General features: G+C 38.8%; 1 protein-coding gene across 10 annotated transcripts in view; it reads left to right on the forward strand.

The window, feature by feature from the left end:
• The first annotated feature begins 387 nt into the window (after positions 1-387).
• Btbd10 (BTB domain containing 10) overlaps positions 388-16,576 on the forward strand; it is a 49,646-nt gene continuing 33,457 nt past the window's right edge. For 2 of the 10 annotated variants that reach the window (XM_090348123.1, XM_090348121.1), the window contains exons 1-2: positions 1,317-1,465; positions 5,722-5,786. Coding sequence is in view for 1 of the 10 variants with exons in the window: in XM_090348121.1 (XP_090204247.1) it covers positions 1,403-1,465; positions 5,722-5,786 (128 nt within the window). In the remaining 9 variants the exon portion in view is untranslated. Of the gene's footprint in view, positions 455-732; positions 830-1,095; positions 1,185-1,316; positions 1,466-5,721; positions 5,787-16,576 lie in introns of those variants that run through there. The other 8 variants (XM_090348125.1, XM_090348128.1, XM_090348129.1 and 5 more) reach the window with 7 other exon arrangements.

Consider the following 16,576-nt stretch of genomic DNA (forward strand, 5'->3'; position numbering starts at 1 on the left):
CCAAGTGAGCGTTTAAAAAAAAAAAAAAAAAAAAAAAGCATGGGGAAGTAGAGCTGTGGCTCAAAGTGGCCGAGGTTAGCGCGGAACGAAAGCGCTCGAGACACAGCGCGCAGGCCCCGAGTTCAAGCCTCACGACTGACAAAAACAAAACACAGCACGCCAAAAGCCTGCGTGGATTCGATTCTAGGGGACGGGGCAGCGCCCTTCGGGCCCCTACCGTCCATCAGGGTCCACCGGGCCCGCGCGCTCGGCGGCCCCGCAGAGGCGATTCTGGGCTTACCCTGCCGCGCGCGGCGCGGGGTGCGACCGAACCCCGCACTGGAGGCGCGGTCTGCTGCGCCCCCCCACTCCCGCCAACCCCCGAAGAAGTCGAGGGGTCCGAGTGGGATTCAGAGGACGGGGGACAACGTTCCGCGGCCACGCAGGGTGGCGGGGCCACCCCGAGCCGACGTCGGTGAGGAGCCTTCCACTCGGCACTTGCCAAGCCGGTTGACGGCCGACTCACCTCAGGCCCGCCGCTGCCTCCTCTGCCTTCCTCCTGGGGGTTCCCACCCACCTGGGGCGGAGAGTTGCTCTTCTCGCGAGAACACGGCGAGCCTCCCCTCTTGGAATTGCGGGCTCTCGCGAGAAGAGGCTGCTAAGCGGAGCCGGCCTGCAACCTGCCAGGGGCAGTTCTGGGTAGGCACAGCCACCCAAGTGGCCGCCTGGTAACCAACCACCTCGGGAAGGATTCCGTTGACGGGGCAGGGGGTGGGGGGGGGGCGGCGGAAGGCGTCACTCGACTCGACTCTGGCTTGGATCCATCGTGGCCGCCCAGGAGAGACTACAGGTTTGTCGGGGGGGGGGGGGGGGAAGGAGCTCCGGCGGGCGAGCGCCGTGGGGGCGGCGCGGGTGAAAGAGGAAAGAGGGGCGGAGTGCGTGAGAGTCCCCGGCCGGGGCCGAGCCCACGGGCGGGAGCGGGGGTAGTGGCGTCCTGCGCCCCGGCGGCGGGCCACCGAGCGCTGAGAGGCGGAGGTGGGGCCAAAGTTCCGCGGTTGGGAGTGGGGAGGCCTTCGGCCGGGGAGGAAGGCGAGTCGCCCCCTCATCCCTCTTTTCCAGGGCCGAAGAACCGCGTGCCCCGCCCCTTTCCCGTCACCCCGGGCCGCCGCGGCCACCGCCGGAGGGGGGCGCATCACAATAGCGCGGTGAGTACTTGTGCTTTGGTGGAGGGGTGGGTAAGTCTCCCTTTCTCTGCCGACACGCACAATAATGTGCTGGTGTGGTTTTGTGTGCTCAGACGTCCACGTGATGGCGAGAAAGCTTTGTTTCCCCAAAACTTGTGTGTGTGTGGGGGAAGATTTTGATTTCTTCCCTCTTCAGATAGACACACCTCCCCTTAACACCACCTCCTTTAGCGTTGGGAATGGATAGGGTTGAGAGAACGCAGACCTCACTTAGTAATTGGTTACAAAGTGTGATGAGCGTGGTAAGTCCTGACCCTCACCAAATGGTGTATCTTCTCTCAGGGTTTTAAATCCATGATGAAGAGTCACTTTGGTCATTAGTCTCCTTTGCTGGTCACTCGGTGCCTTTCCTATATAAAGTTAGTTTACAGCTGTTTTATCTTTGAAGAATCTTGACGCTTTATTTATTTATTTAATTTTATTTTATTTATGCCAGTCCCGGGCTTAAGCTCAGGGCCGGCAGACTGTCCTTAGATTGTTCTCAGGGCTAGAACTCTACCACTTGAGCCTCACCTCAGCACTGTTTCTGGCTTTTTTTCTAAGTATGTGGTACCAAGGAATCAAACCTGGGTCTTCATGCATGCTAGGCAAGCACTCTCCCACTAGGCCAAACTCCAGGGCCGTCTTGGCACTTTTTATTTAAAGAAGAAGTCTAGATGAAGCAGCAAAGCATGTTGATTTTATTTGGACATTTGATTTCTTGTCATCCATTCCTCCTATCCAGTGCGTGTGTGTGTGTGTGTGTGTGTGTGTTGGAACTTGAAATTGGCTTCAGCGCTGTGTGTGTGTGTGTGTGTGTGTGTGTGTGTTGGAACTTGAACTTGGCTTCAGCGCTGTGTGTGTGTGTGTGTGTGTGTGTGGTGGAACTTGAACTTGGCTTCAGCGCTGTCCCTGAGCTCTTCAGCTCAAAGCTAAGGCCCTGTCCTTGAGCCAAGCCCCATTTCCCGTTTTCTAGAGGTTAATTGGAGGTAAGAGCCTCAGGTTTATTTGTGCCCAGCTTGGCTTTGAACCTTGGTCCTCAGATCTCAGCCTCCTGAGTTGCTAGAATTACAGGTGTGAGTGAGCCACCACACCCGGCTCCAGATTTTGTCAGATTTTTTTCTTTTTAAATATTAGAGAAAGGTTTAGTGATAAATTTTGAGTGAAAAAGTTTATGGAAATCTTTAATGAAAAGGTAAGCATGCAGCATAAGGGCTAAAGGAGTTTCAGTGCTGGAGAGATCATCCTAGGATTGAAGTTTGTTCTGGATTCCAAGAACTGAAGTGTCACATGAAGCAGAGAGTAGTAGAAAATACTTGAGAAATGGTTTGCTAATAAAGTATGAGGAGTTACTTTTGAAGGTGCAAATAAATATATTTGAGCAATATTTCAAACATGTCTCAGAGTTTGAGTTAACTGCAAGTTATATGCATAAAGGAAAAGTAGGATGGGAGATTCTGAATATTGGCCTATGGTAAGGAACTAGAGTGTTAGGAAAACTTCCCATGTCATAGTGTTTTTTATTTTATTCACCATCTGAATTTTGTTCTCATTCTTTGTTCAAGGCCTTGTAAATTATTTTCACTATGAGATTATAAACAACTAAGTTTTACTTTGTGGCCTTTTACATTTAGATAAATTAATGAAGTGTGAACAGTCAGGAAAATAAGTATTCAGCTTTCATAGAGAGAATTATGAGACTCAAACTCACATGTCTTTCAGGTACTAGACAGTTAAAATGTGATCATTAGAGTGTTCAGGTTTTGTCTAAGAGAATCATCCAGTATTGAGGGTTACCTGTGTATGAATATGGTCAGTTATCCCTTTTAGCCTTCTCAGAGAATACAGGAAATCTAGATTTCTATGTGTAGTCTCTTTTAAAAAATGATAGCTAATAGAAACAAAAGTAACTTTATATCCTGGCAAGGTGGAACACACCTCTAGATCTGAGGATCACCATTCTAAGCCAGCCTGGGCACTAAAGAACATGAGACTTTTATCTCTAATGAACCACTAGAAAACTGGAAGTGGCTCTGTGGTTCCAGGGGCAGGGTGAGCTGAAGAGCTCAGGGACAACACCCAAGCCCAGGGGTACTGCCTTAACTGCCTTAAGCTGAGGAGCTCAGGGACAGTGCCCAAGCTCAAAGTTCAAACCCCACCCCCCCAACCAAAAAAAAAACAACCCAAACAAACCCCAAAAGTAACTTTATGTGAGCCCAATAAAAATGCAAACCTGTCTGTAATTCTGTAATTGTATTCTGATTTTTAGGAGCTGGGTAATTGGTCAAGCCTTTTTTTTTTTGGTGGTGGTGGTAGGCTTGAACCCTGAGCTTTTTTATTCAAGACTAGCACTCTGCCACTTTGAACAACAGCACCACTTCTGGTTTTCTAGTGGTTAAATTTAATTGGAGATAAGAGTCACACGGATTTTCCTGCCTGGGCTGGCTTTGAACCACAGTCCTCAGATCTCAGCCTCCTGTGTAGCTAGGATTACAGGTATGAGCCACCCAGCTCCTAATAAGTTTTTAACTGAAAAATTTAAAAGGCATACATATGTCAACTAGTTTGGAATTTCAAACTGTTGGAAGCCGTAGGGAAAACTGTCAAGTCTAATAGAAACCAGTCGATACTTGGAACAAGTTGAACTAGAATTTCCTCAGAAGCCTCTCCCCCTTTTGTGATGTTACCTATAGTTACCAATGCCTAAAAATATTAAATGGAAAGTTCCAGAAATAGTTTTTACATTTTAAATTGCATGTTATTTTGAGCAGAATGATGAAATCTTGTGGCTTTCCTCCTTTGTCCTTCATGGGATGTGGATCTGCACAGTATATGCTACCCATCCATCAATTACTGAATAGTTGTCTTGGCTATTGGAGCGATTGTCCTATTAACTCTTTTTACTTATCCCTCAAGTGTAAGAATAAATGATACTGACAATTCAGATATGACAAGAAGCCAGAGAGTGCTTCCTTTAAAAAAAGAGAAAAATTTTGGCTTTATAAAGAAAGAAGAAAATTGTATGGTTGTTTAATAAGGTGGTTAAGATCTAAAAGTGTTTTGACGAGCTGAGTGCTAGTTAGTGGCTCATGTCTGGAATCCTAGCTACTCAGGAGGCTGAGATTTGAGGATGATGGTTCAAAGCAAGCCCAGGCATAAAAGTCCATAAGACTCTTGAGTTAACTACCAGAAAACCAGAAGTAGAGCTGTGGCTTAAAGTGGTAGAGTGCTAGCCTTGAATAAAAGAGTTCAGGGATAGCGCCCAAGCCCAGAGTTCAAATCCCAAAACCAACCGGAAGGGCTATTTTCACATAAGCATTTATTACAATATATTTTTGTCATTGTTTTATAACAGTAGTTACATATTACTAGATATTGTTAATCTTACTGTAATCTTAAGTATATACGTGCACATTCACATATATATATTTATGCACGTGTATATATATAGTCTTGCACATGATTATATATGTATATATACGTGAATATATATATATATATATATATATATATATACATGGTATACACACACACATATAGGTTCATTTGGTGCTATTCAAAGATTCAAACATCCATCCGTTCAGGTATGGCTGTTCAAGTCCACCGTCCAGGTTCACCTTTTACCCCAAGTATGGAGGGATACTATATTAATATTTAAACTGAGGAAATAACTAAAGAAAAACTTCTCAGTACTGATAGTTTAATGTTAGGATTCGGGGCGAGGTTGATTTATACGTATCTTGTAAAATGAACTGGTTCATTTTTACATTCTCTGTTATATTAATGTGTAATAGTAAAATGCTTTACAATCCATTTTAGTGCTTGAATGTTTATATTGTTTGTTAAATTATTCCACATTTTTTACTTGGGTTTTAACTTTTTTTTCCCTTCAGTTGTGGAGCTTGAACTCTGGGTCTGGGCATTGGCCTTGAGCTCTTCAGCTCAAGGCTACCACCCTACCCCTTGAGCCACAGTGCCACTTGAAGTTTTCTGATGGTTAATTGGAAATAAGAGTCTCACAAACTTTAGTTCCCGGGCTGGTTTTCAACCACAATCCTCAGATCTCAGCCTCCTGAGTAGCTAGGATTACAGGTGTTCCTACAGTGACTTTTTTTTTTTTTTTTTTGCCAGTCTTGGGCTTGAGCTCAGGGCCTGAGCACTGTCCTTGGACTTTCTCAAGGGTAGAGCTCTACCACGTGAGCCTCAGCACCACTTCCAGCTTTTTTTTCTTCTATGTACGTGGTACTGAGGAATCGAACCCGGGTCTTTGTGCATGCTAGGCAAGCAGTCTATCATTAGGCCTAACTCCTGGCCCTCTACAGTGACTTTTTAACCAGGAAGTTCTTTCCTGGGAGTAGTTTTCTACCACCACCTCCTCTCATCCTCTGAAATAACCTCCCAAATGAGAATCTGGAGAAACTAGGAAAAGGACTTGAATATATTTTTCTTGATGCCTTCCAGTTCTGTTTTTGGTACTCTTGAATTCTTAGGATATGTTTTCTATTCATCTATATGGTAGGTTTATTTGAACAGACTGGCCTCTTATACAAGAGAAGGATATGGAACACCTACAGTTATAACTGGGTAAGTTTAATTTATAGTTGAAGTAATCAGAAGCCTTTTGGCTGTTGGTTTCAGTTATGTTTCTGTCTTCATTTGCCAAATTTCTTCATTTCCTTCTTTTGTTCTAAACTGAAAGGAAAGGGGGAAGAGGTAATTGTGATATTTATTATTGGAGGAATAATTAGAAGTTGAGCCTTTCTAATCTTCCTAATCTGAAATCTGAAATACTCTAAATCCATATCCTATTCAGCATTGACATGGCATCACAAGTCTGATGATTCAGTCTATACAAACTTTGTTTTATGTGTAAGTTAGATAAAATCATTGTACTTTTAGGCTATAAGTAACAGATGAATTTTGTGTTTAGATTTGAGTCTCATTTCCAAGAAAGCTCATTAAATATATGTAAATATTCTGAAAACCCAAAAAGTCTGAAATTTTAAGCACTAATGATGCCAAGCATTTCAGATAAGGGGATACAGTTGACTTGGGCTACACTCAACTTGTATTAGAATTTTATTTTTTTATGTGATAGCCTATTTACTTGGGCTTAAGCTACTCACAGGAGGCTGAGATCCGAGGATCATGCTTCAAAGAATCCAGGCAGAAAAGTACATGTGAGATTCTTATTTCTAAAAACTAGAAATGGTACTGTGGTTCAAAGTGGTAGAGCCCATGCTTTGAGCAAAAGAGCTCAGGGACAGTGCCCAAGTCCCTGAGTGCAAGTCTTATGTCTGACAAAAATAAATAAAATAGCATGGTATCCTTAATATGTGGCTGTTAGATCCAAACAGTACAAGAGCAAGGACTCAATATTTGCATACCCAATGCTATGGACATGGTATTGGAAATATAAACATAACTACATAGACATAAAAACCTATGAGTATAGACATAATGTTTTACTTCATAAATTAATATGTATCCATGATATACAAACCCTTAGCCTAATTTTGATTATGTTCTAAAAACTAAGTGCCAGTGATTCCCTTCTTGAACACTTGTTTGTTAAACGTCATTTGAAGTAAAAATCAATGTTAATAAATTCTTTAATAAAAAAATCAGTTAACAAAAAATAATCAAATAAAATAAAATTTAAAACTCAGATGGTTAAGAAAGAATCTCAGTACAAAAAAATCATATAACTGTTTAAAAATAATTTTTGTGATGCCAATTTTTAGATAAGCATACATAATATTTATTTTAAAATCAATTATTATTCTATACCAGATACTAGAATTTGATTTTTCTTATATTTAGAAAACAAGCAATGCAAGCCTGGTGCAGTAGCTCACGCCTATAAATTCTAGCTACTCAGGAGTCTGGGATCTGAGGATCCCAGCCCAGCCTAGGCACTGAAAGAACAGAACTGGAGACTCCTATCTCCAATTAACCACTAGAAAACAAGAAGTGGGGCTGTAGCTCTAGGGGTAGTGGCCCAGTGGTAGAGCAGTAGCCTTTTGCTGAAGAGATCAGGGACAGCAGGAAAGCCCAGAGTTTAAGCCCCAGGACCCCATTCTCATCCTCCATCCCCCCCCCCCCCAAAAAAAAAAAGCAATGCAGCAATGCATCTGTTCTTCATGCTTTTCTTTTCTTCACCTTTTTTTGGTCAGCTTTGGGGCTTGAACTCTGGGTTCTGGTGCTGTCCCTGTGGTCTTCAGCTCAAGGCTATTGTTCTACCTTTTGAGCCACAGCACCACTTCTCGTTTTCTTGTAGTTAATTAGAAATAAGAGGCTCATGGATTTTTGTGCCTGGGCTGGCTTTGAACAGAGATCCTCACATCTCAGCCTCCTGTGTAGCTAGGATTACAGGAATGAGCCACAGGCGCCTGGCTTAACTGCTTTTTTGGTGGTTAATTGGAGATAAGAGTCTTAAGGACTTTTCTTCCTTGGATGGCTTTGAATATTGATCCTCAGATCTCAGCATCCTGAGTGTCTATGACTACAGATGTCAGCCAAAAATGTCCAGCTTTTCCAATTCTTTATTCATTTAGGCTTTCTTTATTGTTTTGACAGTGTGAGGGATTCAAACCCAGAGCCTTGAACCTGGCATGCTGGACAAGTATTCTACTACTAGTCCATATTTCCAACTCACTTTTATAGTTTTCTTAGGTTATTCTACCTATAATAATTTCAACATTTCAGAAAATTAAAGGAAGTTCAATCAATTTAGCATATGTAAGTAGAATTAATATTTATATATGTTAATTTACCATGTAACCTTTCTTCATTTAAGACATTAAGCTTCTTTAATACAGAGAAGCTATACTGTGTTATATTTAATCAACTCCTTTTTCAAAATTTAATATATCCCACCCTCTCTTTTGTAAATGCTTTGATAATTTGGGATTGGGGGGCTTAGTTATGGGGCTTGAACTCAGGGCCTGAGTGTTGTCCCTGAGCTCTTTCACTCAGGCTAGAGCTCACCACTTTGAGCCACAGCTCCACTTCTCATTTTCTGGAGAAATTGAGTTATATTTTTTACTCATTTGAGAGTAAGACTTAAGTGATTAGGGATCTGAATTTGTGTGTGTGCATACTTTTTTTTTTTTTTCCAAGAAAAGCAACTGGTTTTGGGTGCCAGTGGCTTATCCCTATAGTCTTAGCTACTCAGGCCGCTCTGATAGGAAAGTCCATGAGACTCTTTTATTTCTAGTAAACTACCAAAGCCAGAAGTGCAACTGTGGCTCAAGTGGCAAAAAATAAGAACATATCATATGCAATTAATAAAAACATCTATGTATAACATATGTAGCTTATGTGCATATTTTTCTTTTACAAATTTAAGAAAAAATTCTATAACAGTCTCCATTATTATTACAGACTGTTACTATTATAAGACTCTATTATTATGACAATCTTAATTTATAAAATTTAAACAGTATAAGAATAACTTTTTATTTTAGCACCCTGTCAGAGGCAACTAGTCATTTTGTTTACGTGATATTGTAGACATTATTTTAAATCTATCTTCTTTCACTTGATACTTGTGTATCAGTAGTGACTGCAAATACTTAATATATTATATCACTAGTTATCACCTTTCTCTGTAGCTCAGTTCATTTTTCTATCTGCTATTGTGTTATTGTGCCCATTTAAGTTATTTTATTCATTATGGCTACAGCTGTATTGCCTTTTTTTTTTTTTGGCTGGTTGTGGGGCTTGAACTCTGGCCTTGAGTGCTGTCCCTCTTTAGCTTAAGGCTACTGCCCAGCCCCTTGAGCCACAGCCCCACTTCCCATTTTCTAGTGATTAATTGGAGATAAGAGTCTCAGTTCTTCAGTGCCTGAGCTGGCTTTGAACTGTGATCCTCAGATCTCAGCCTTCTGAGTAGCTAGGATTACAGGTACAAGTACCTTGCCCAGCTTTTGTCTTTTTTTTTTTTAGGGTAATTTTTCACTTCTGTTACTCATCAAGATAATTTTCTCTTTTTATTTCTTTGGATGTGCTTTTCTTTGAGCGCTTTAAAAATGTCTTTGCTAAATTGAACATCTTGGCTCATTTGAACTTGGCCTGGGTGCTGCCCCTGAACTCTTCAGATCAAGGCTACTGCCCTACTTTTGAGCCAAGCCCCACTTCCTGTTTTTTTTTCTAGAGATTAATTGTAAATAAGAGTCTCAGGTCCTTTTGTGCCCAGGCTGGCTTTGAACCTTGATTCTCAGATCTCAGCCTCCTGGGTAGCTAGGATTACAGGTGTGAGCCACCGAGCCCACTGTGCCCAGCTGGGGTCAGTTTTTATTACCTAACATTTATTTGCATGTCTCATAATTTTTTGTTGAAACCTAGTTATTATTCTTTTTTGTGTTTGTTGTTCTTTGTTTAACAGTATTGGGGTTTGACTTCAGGGCTTCCCAATTTGTAGGCAGGCAGGTATCTCGATGCAGGAAGTCCCTCTTGGATCTGTGTAAATTGATGGTCAGCTCAAAACTTGGGCAGAGATATTCAGATTTTGAAATTTCTCTTCTCTGTGGGTCTTTTCTTTTTGAGAATTCCGTTGTAAGTTCTGGCTAATCTGCTAGTAGTTTCTCTGTTTTCTGAGTAGACAGCTTTCTGCTCCTTGAGCTGTGTATATAAAGGGAAGATTTTCAGTTAAAAAACATCCTCAGATCTCTTTCCCTCGGACGTTCAAAGGTAGATTATTCTGTACTTTGTGTTTTTTCCCTCTAGGCTTTTTGTTGTGGTTGGTTTTTGTTTTGTCACTTCCTCCATATGCCTGTGTAATTCATCTGTAACTCAGAAATCTGTGCAGTGTGTGCTCTGACTTTGGTCCCCATTGCTCTGTGATTCTTTTACTCTTGGTCTAGCTGCCTAATATTTCCACGTGCATTTCCATTCCTTCAGTTCTCAACTGGTTTGAACTATTTGACTGGTTTACTTCATCATATTTGTGAGATGTAGGGAAGGCACTTGACCAAGTATCTTGGAACTGAAATTGAAATCATTTTTTTTTTTTTTTTGTGGGTCTTTTTTGTTGTTGTTAGGTCCATTTGTGCCCGGGCTGGCTTTGAACTTTGATCCTCAGATCTCAGCCTCCTGAGTAGCTAGCCACTCCTGAGCTACCGTACCCATCTACTTGTAGTTTTTCAAGAGTGAACTCTCCTTCTACTACTCTTTGCTTTTGGACACTTTACAATTTTAAAATAGGTGTTGTTGTTGTTGGTGGTGGTGGTGGTGGTTATGGGGCTTGAACTCAAGGTCTAGTACAGTTCCTAAGCTTTTTTTTTTTTTTTTTTTGCTCAAGGCTAGCACTCTCCTACTTAAGCCACAGCTCCACTTTTGGTTTTCAGGTGATTAACTGGACATAAGACACCCCTGCCTAAGCTGCCTTTGAACTCCAATCCTCAGATTTTAGCCTTCTGAGTAGCTAGGATTATAGACATGAGCCACCAGCACTTGGCTTCAAAATAGGTTTTAAAAAATAACTTATTCTAACTTTTTTGCAGGAAGGCTTGCACAGTCATATCACCTGTCTAATTTGGAAGTGATTCCTTATCATCCTTCATTCCCATTAAAAAAATTGTTCCCAAAAAAATTGTTCCTACTTCTTTTTTATTTTTTGTATCTGTATTATGTTATGTTCAGTCCTGCAAAGTCTTCTAGCTCTTGATGTTGCTTAGAAAAAACCCAAAAACAAAAAACAAAAAAAACATTTCTAGAAAAAATTTAAGGCTTTTGTGGTGGTTAGACATTATATGTTCTTTGTTTTTCTGGGTGGTAGAATCTTTCAATCCTAAGGATGGAGATTTATCACATGATCCTTAAGTTTCTGTTTCCACCTAGTCCTGTGATGACTTTTTTGGGGGTCAATACAGAGTTAACTATGTCAACATTCATGTGTTAAACAATTTATTCTTTTAGTCCTTTTTCATACAGAAAAGGTTACCTTTAGATGCTTAACTGGCTCAGTTGTCTTCTTGGCTTCCTCCTTGTCAGTGTCTGTCACCTATGCCCTTAGATAGCTGAAGGCTCCCTTTTTCCTACTTGTGAAGAATTTCTCTTCAGTAATCGTAATGCTTGAATTGCTTCTCAGTTTAAGAAATAAATATAATCACATGACAATTGAAAAGCTCTTATATAGAAATACTGTTTACTGAGATCCTCATAGGGTAACTAAAGCTACAAGATGGGTAAGGGTAAAAAGAGATGCTTGTGGAGTCAAAATAAACAAACACTTAGCTTGGTGTATTAGGAAGAAGGTGGGCTTTTGCTTAAACTGTGATTTTTTTTTTCTCCTTTTAATGGTACTGGATTTGCTAACTCTGGTTGAGCCAAATCTGAGTCCTTAAACTGAAACTTTAATTTTAGTTCTATGATTTTTTCTCATACGAAATAGGACAATATAGGGTTCCAGTTTAAATGTAATGGTTTTAAATAAGTATCTTAATTTCTTAGTTCATTGATACCTAGTAAGAATAAGAGAAAATGATCTCTTATACTTTATTTCTTAGAAGTTCTTCAGTGGATCATAGTAATTAATACTATCTGAAGTAGTGTCCTTGGGAATACTTATTTATTATGATTGTTGTCTTGAACATTCTGTGAAGAACCTATTGTATATATAATAGTATTCAGAAGAAGAGAAAGTACTTGAATCATCCTTTTCTCGTTTGGCTTTTTTAAATTTCATGAAAAACAAATGAGCAAACAAGACATATGAACCTAACCAATAGGTCCCAGTCTATGTGTAGATGATTTCTAGATTATTTGGAGCTTAGATTATTTCTGTTATCTAAAAATGAACAGTGACATATTTTTCTGGAAACTGTTTCCAGTAGTCTAGCAATTTATTGACAATTGTTCTATAAACAACAGTATGTTTAGCTTGCCAAATATGATCTGGGCATTGGGGTTTCAGTGCCAAATTTTAAAAGAACTTTTTATGGTAAGATTGTTAGATGTAGGAAATGGAGAGCCATTAAAAGTTTTTCAAAAAATATTTTTGGTTATAGTAGGGCAAATAGTCAATTGAGTGGTTATAAAGAATTCAGCCAAGAGCTTATTGATAGATGACAAGAGTTGAAGACAACAGCCTTATGAATTAAAAGGGAGAAAAGGAGTAAAATTTCGGAGGTAGATTTGTGAGAAAAAAGCCAAGGATGACTTTAAAGGGAAAGCTAAGATGAAAAGATTGGCATGTTGATTTCTTGAGAATTTTGATTGAAATAATGAATAATGGAAATAGCATTTATACAGTGTATAAATCCTTTGTATTCTCTCAGGGGTTTGATCCTAATTGTGGGGAAGGGTATTTTTATTTGCTTTTTGGTCTACTGTTTCCTTTGTCTTAGCAATCAGAAAAGAGAGAAAAAATAGAGCCCTAAAGAACACTTAATCCTTGGTACCACATACTTAGAAAAAAAAAGCCAGAAATGTCTCTGTGGCTCAAGTGGTAGAGCTCTAGCCTTGAGAAAGCCCAAGGATAGTGCCCAGGCCCTGAGTTCAAGCCCCAGGACTGGCAAAAACAAAACAAAGCAAAACAAAAAAACACTTAAGATGTAAAGGGGAAAAAGTAGGATAAACCATGCAAGAAATTTGAGAAATAGAAAAGAGGTGCCAAGATAACATGGTTTATGAAACCATGAGAGGAGTCTTTTTTTTCCTCTTACTAAATTTTTTTCTGAGGAATACAGTCTGACTTAACTTTAGTATCTTATAAATTGTTCTGTAAGTGCTTGAATGGATTGAACAGGACACATACGTGACAGAAAGTTGTTTAAACTGAAGATATCATTAGATATTACGAAACATATAGTGCATGTTATTTGTCTTTTAATTAGTTTTATCTGTAGTGATACAATTTTAAAATACATTCATGTATAGAGAAAGTCATTTTTCCCCCAAATATTGCTACCAGAATTTTACTTTTTTTTATCAGCATGCTTATTTTCGTAGGACTGTTAAGTATAAAGGGTTGGAATTAATATTTCACATGGTAATGCAATTTTATTGACAAATGAAATGTGAATGTGAGTTTTCAATTGACTTTTTGATAGCTTTCCACTGCACATTTCTTACTTTGAATCAATTAGGAAAATAGACTTATACTTTCCTGTTGCTAGATATGTAACAGTGCTACCATTGTAACAGTGGTCAGAGATTGTATCTCAGTTTTACTGTATTCATTCCTTTTGGTTAATATTTTTGGCTATTATATACCATGGTTTAGTATTTTTTTCCCTGTCCCATTCATAGACCTATCCCTATTATTTATGCATAGGAAGGGAAAATGCTCTTTGTAAAAGAAACAGTAATCTCTAAAATAGTTTATTTGAAGACCTGCAAAGCCTGGAGGAAATGTTATTAAACTCACTCTACAAAATCTACTAAACCTACATTCTCTTCTTACTGAATTTTCCCCCCTCTACCATTCTTTTGTGTTTCTTTTGATGACCACATTTTTCTGTTTTCTTTGTCTCAGATTTTTTCTTTGTTTTTTCCTTCTACCTCCTCTCTTCAGTATGGATCATAGCCATAATATAAAACTGAAAAGTTTTAATATTTGCTTTGAAATGAATGTTTTTATTTAAGACTGAAATCAGATTCTGATTATTTTCAAAATAATCACAGAAGTCTGTGAGATTCTTAACTCCAATTAACCACCAGAAAACTGGAAGTGGTGTTGTAGCTCAAGTAGTAGAGTAATAGCCTTGAGCTGAAGAGCTCAGGAACAGTGGTCAGGCCCAGAATTCAATCCCCATGGCTGACAGAGAAGGAAGGAAAGAAAGAAAGAAAGAAGGGAGGGAGGGAGGAAAAAAAAAAAAGTTTCATGGACTTTGGTGCCCAGGCTGGCTTTGAACCATGATCCTCAGATCTCAGCCTCTTGAGTAGTTAGGATTACAACTGTGAGCCACTGGTGCCCTGCTGCCTTTGAACTCTGATTCCCTATACTATACCCTGCTAGGTTAAAAAAATTAATGAGTTTGTCTTTGACATTTGTTGTGATACTGAGTTTTATGTAAGATACCATAAGAACATGAGGAGATAGAGAATCTTTCCTATTCTGGAATTTCTCTTTGACTTTTATGTACAACTTTGCCTTATTTCCCTCCATCAAATCCAGTATAAAAAAGTTTGGCTTTAGTTTGAGGTGAGGTTTTTCTTTTCCCCTATGTTTTCTTTCCAAGTGAGATATTTTCCTTTTGAATTAAATTGTATTTCAGTTGTTTCCTCCAAAAAAAAAAAAGTATAATGAAAGAACACTGGAGCTGAGGTCAGGAAACATGTTTCCTATTCAAATTTATATGACTTGTAGAATAGTTTGAACAGTTGTTTAATTCTTTTTAATTTTTGCTTTCATTTCTTGTCTCTAAAAGTCCAATCTGGTCTACTTTCAATTGAATACTTTAGTCTGTACATTTTTCCGTTTGGAGGCTTATGTACTAAACTGTCATTCCTTCTATTTTTTTGTAATCTTATTGTTGACCAGTACTGTTAAGTTTGGCTAAGTAACTAATATTCTGAGGCTGTTTTCTGTTCTGTATGTGGAAATTATGCCTGACTTGCAAAGTGGTTAGGAAGAATAAGTGAGACAGTGATTTTCTTTGTAAAATGCTTTATTTAGGTATTTTGTGAAGCTAATGAAATTTCTTAGGATTCTGTAGATTTAACAAGCACAAACCTCATATGTGAAAAGAAGTTAAGTATATGAATCATTGGTAGCATTTTGTGATAATTGCACTATAAGGAACATCAGGATATTTACATACATTTAGTATTAAGCAAAAATTAGCTTTAGGTTCAGCTTCTGTAACTTGAGTGAAGAAATAATATTGTTATCTGACTTTACTAAATGCCTTATTAAGCATCATAATTTTTAAGAAATGCACCAAGTGATATTTTATATTAAAGTATTATCGATTGGAATTGTTTTTGCCTTTTTGGTACTCCTGAGATATTGAGAAGCACAAGATACCCCAGACAGGAGTTGTGTATTTACTAAATACAAACAGAACATTATTAAACTGTTAACAAGCAAAAAAGTATCAAAACTAAGTGGGGAGGGGTTGTTTTAATCTGATTTGCAGTATTTTGTATGTTCATATGTGATGACTTATTCATCACTTAAAAATAGGTCACGGTAATATCACACATAAGAACTTATGTGGCTATGTCATTCTGCATGGAATAGATTTTAAGGTCAACACTACTCTCTTATGTAGGTTATGGGTGCTACATGTGTGCTTTTAAGAGCAGTAGTGTGAGGAAAGTTGAAGTGGGATGGCAGGACAGCCTTATCCCTATGACAGTAACTCCAATGACCCAGAGAATTGTGGTCAGAAATTGCACAGTAGGCCTCATAAACTTTATTAAGCCTTCAAGGTAGATAGAAAATGCATATTCACATAAAGTTCTGCTATACCTGATTGTAAAGACTACTGTTGTGTTTGATTGTGGCAAGTCCTGTCAGGGTGGAGGCTAGTTTAAAAATTATTATGCATTTTTTTTATATTTCTCCTTAGAGGTTTTAGAGAAATATTTGTTTTAATTTTTTTAATTTACTTGTTTAAATATTTCTACTTCTAAATTAAGTCTAGAACTTAGTATACTTCAAGGTTGAGTCAATAGGGAACTGACAAGACACTATATTAGAAACTCTGATAAGAATTTATTTGTACACTAAATACAGTTGTATACAGATTATACCTGATAACTTTTGTTTCCATCAGTATTTGTTGCTATATATTTACAAAGTTTTTTTTCTGTTTTGTTTTGGCCAGTCCTGGGTCTTGAACTCAGGGCCTTGGGTACTGTCCTTGTGCTTTCCTCAAGGCTAGCACTCTACCATTAGAGCCACAGTATCACTTCTGGCTTTTTCTATGTATGTGGTACCGAGGAATCGAACCCGGGTCTTTGTGTATGCTAGGCAAGATCTCAACCACTAGGCCAAACTCCTGGCCCCTCCAATCACTCTTAGCAAATGCTAATGTTCTTGAAAAATATTTCCACGATACTAAAATCCTTTTGTAAACCAATTTTAAGGAAATAGCTTAACAGAGAGAAAATATGAGTGATTGGCACTTTTTAATTCTCCTGGCAGGATGCTCACTTCTGTTGTACAATGGCATCTTAAAAATGTTAATGTGAAATTAAGTTGACTTAGACTATATGTCATACGGTATGAATATGTCTGGTGCATGTGTGTTTATGTGAGAGAGAAAGAGGAGAGAGAGAGATCTCTTAAGTGGGGCTCTGTAGTTTGTTTCTTTCTGTGTTTCTTGTCCTTTTGAATAAAAGGATATTGATTTATTGTATTAAATGGGTCTGTATTTGAGTCTAATATTCAGGTGATTTTATATGTTATACTTCCTAAT

Source organism: Megascapheus bottae, chromosome 16 (genome assembly GCF_031878675.1).
Source record: "Megascapheus bottae isolate mThoBot1 chromosome 16, mThoBot2.hap1, whole genome shotgun sequence".
NCBI classification, from domain to species: Eukaryota; Metazoa; Chordata; class Mammalia; order Rodentia; family Geomyidae; genus Megascapheus; species Megascapheus bottae.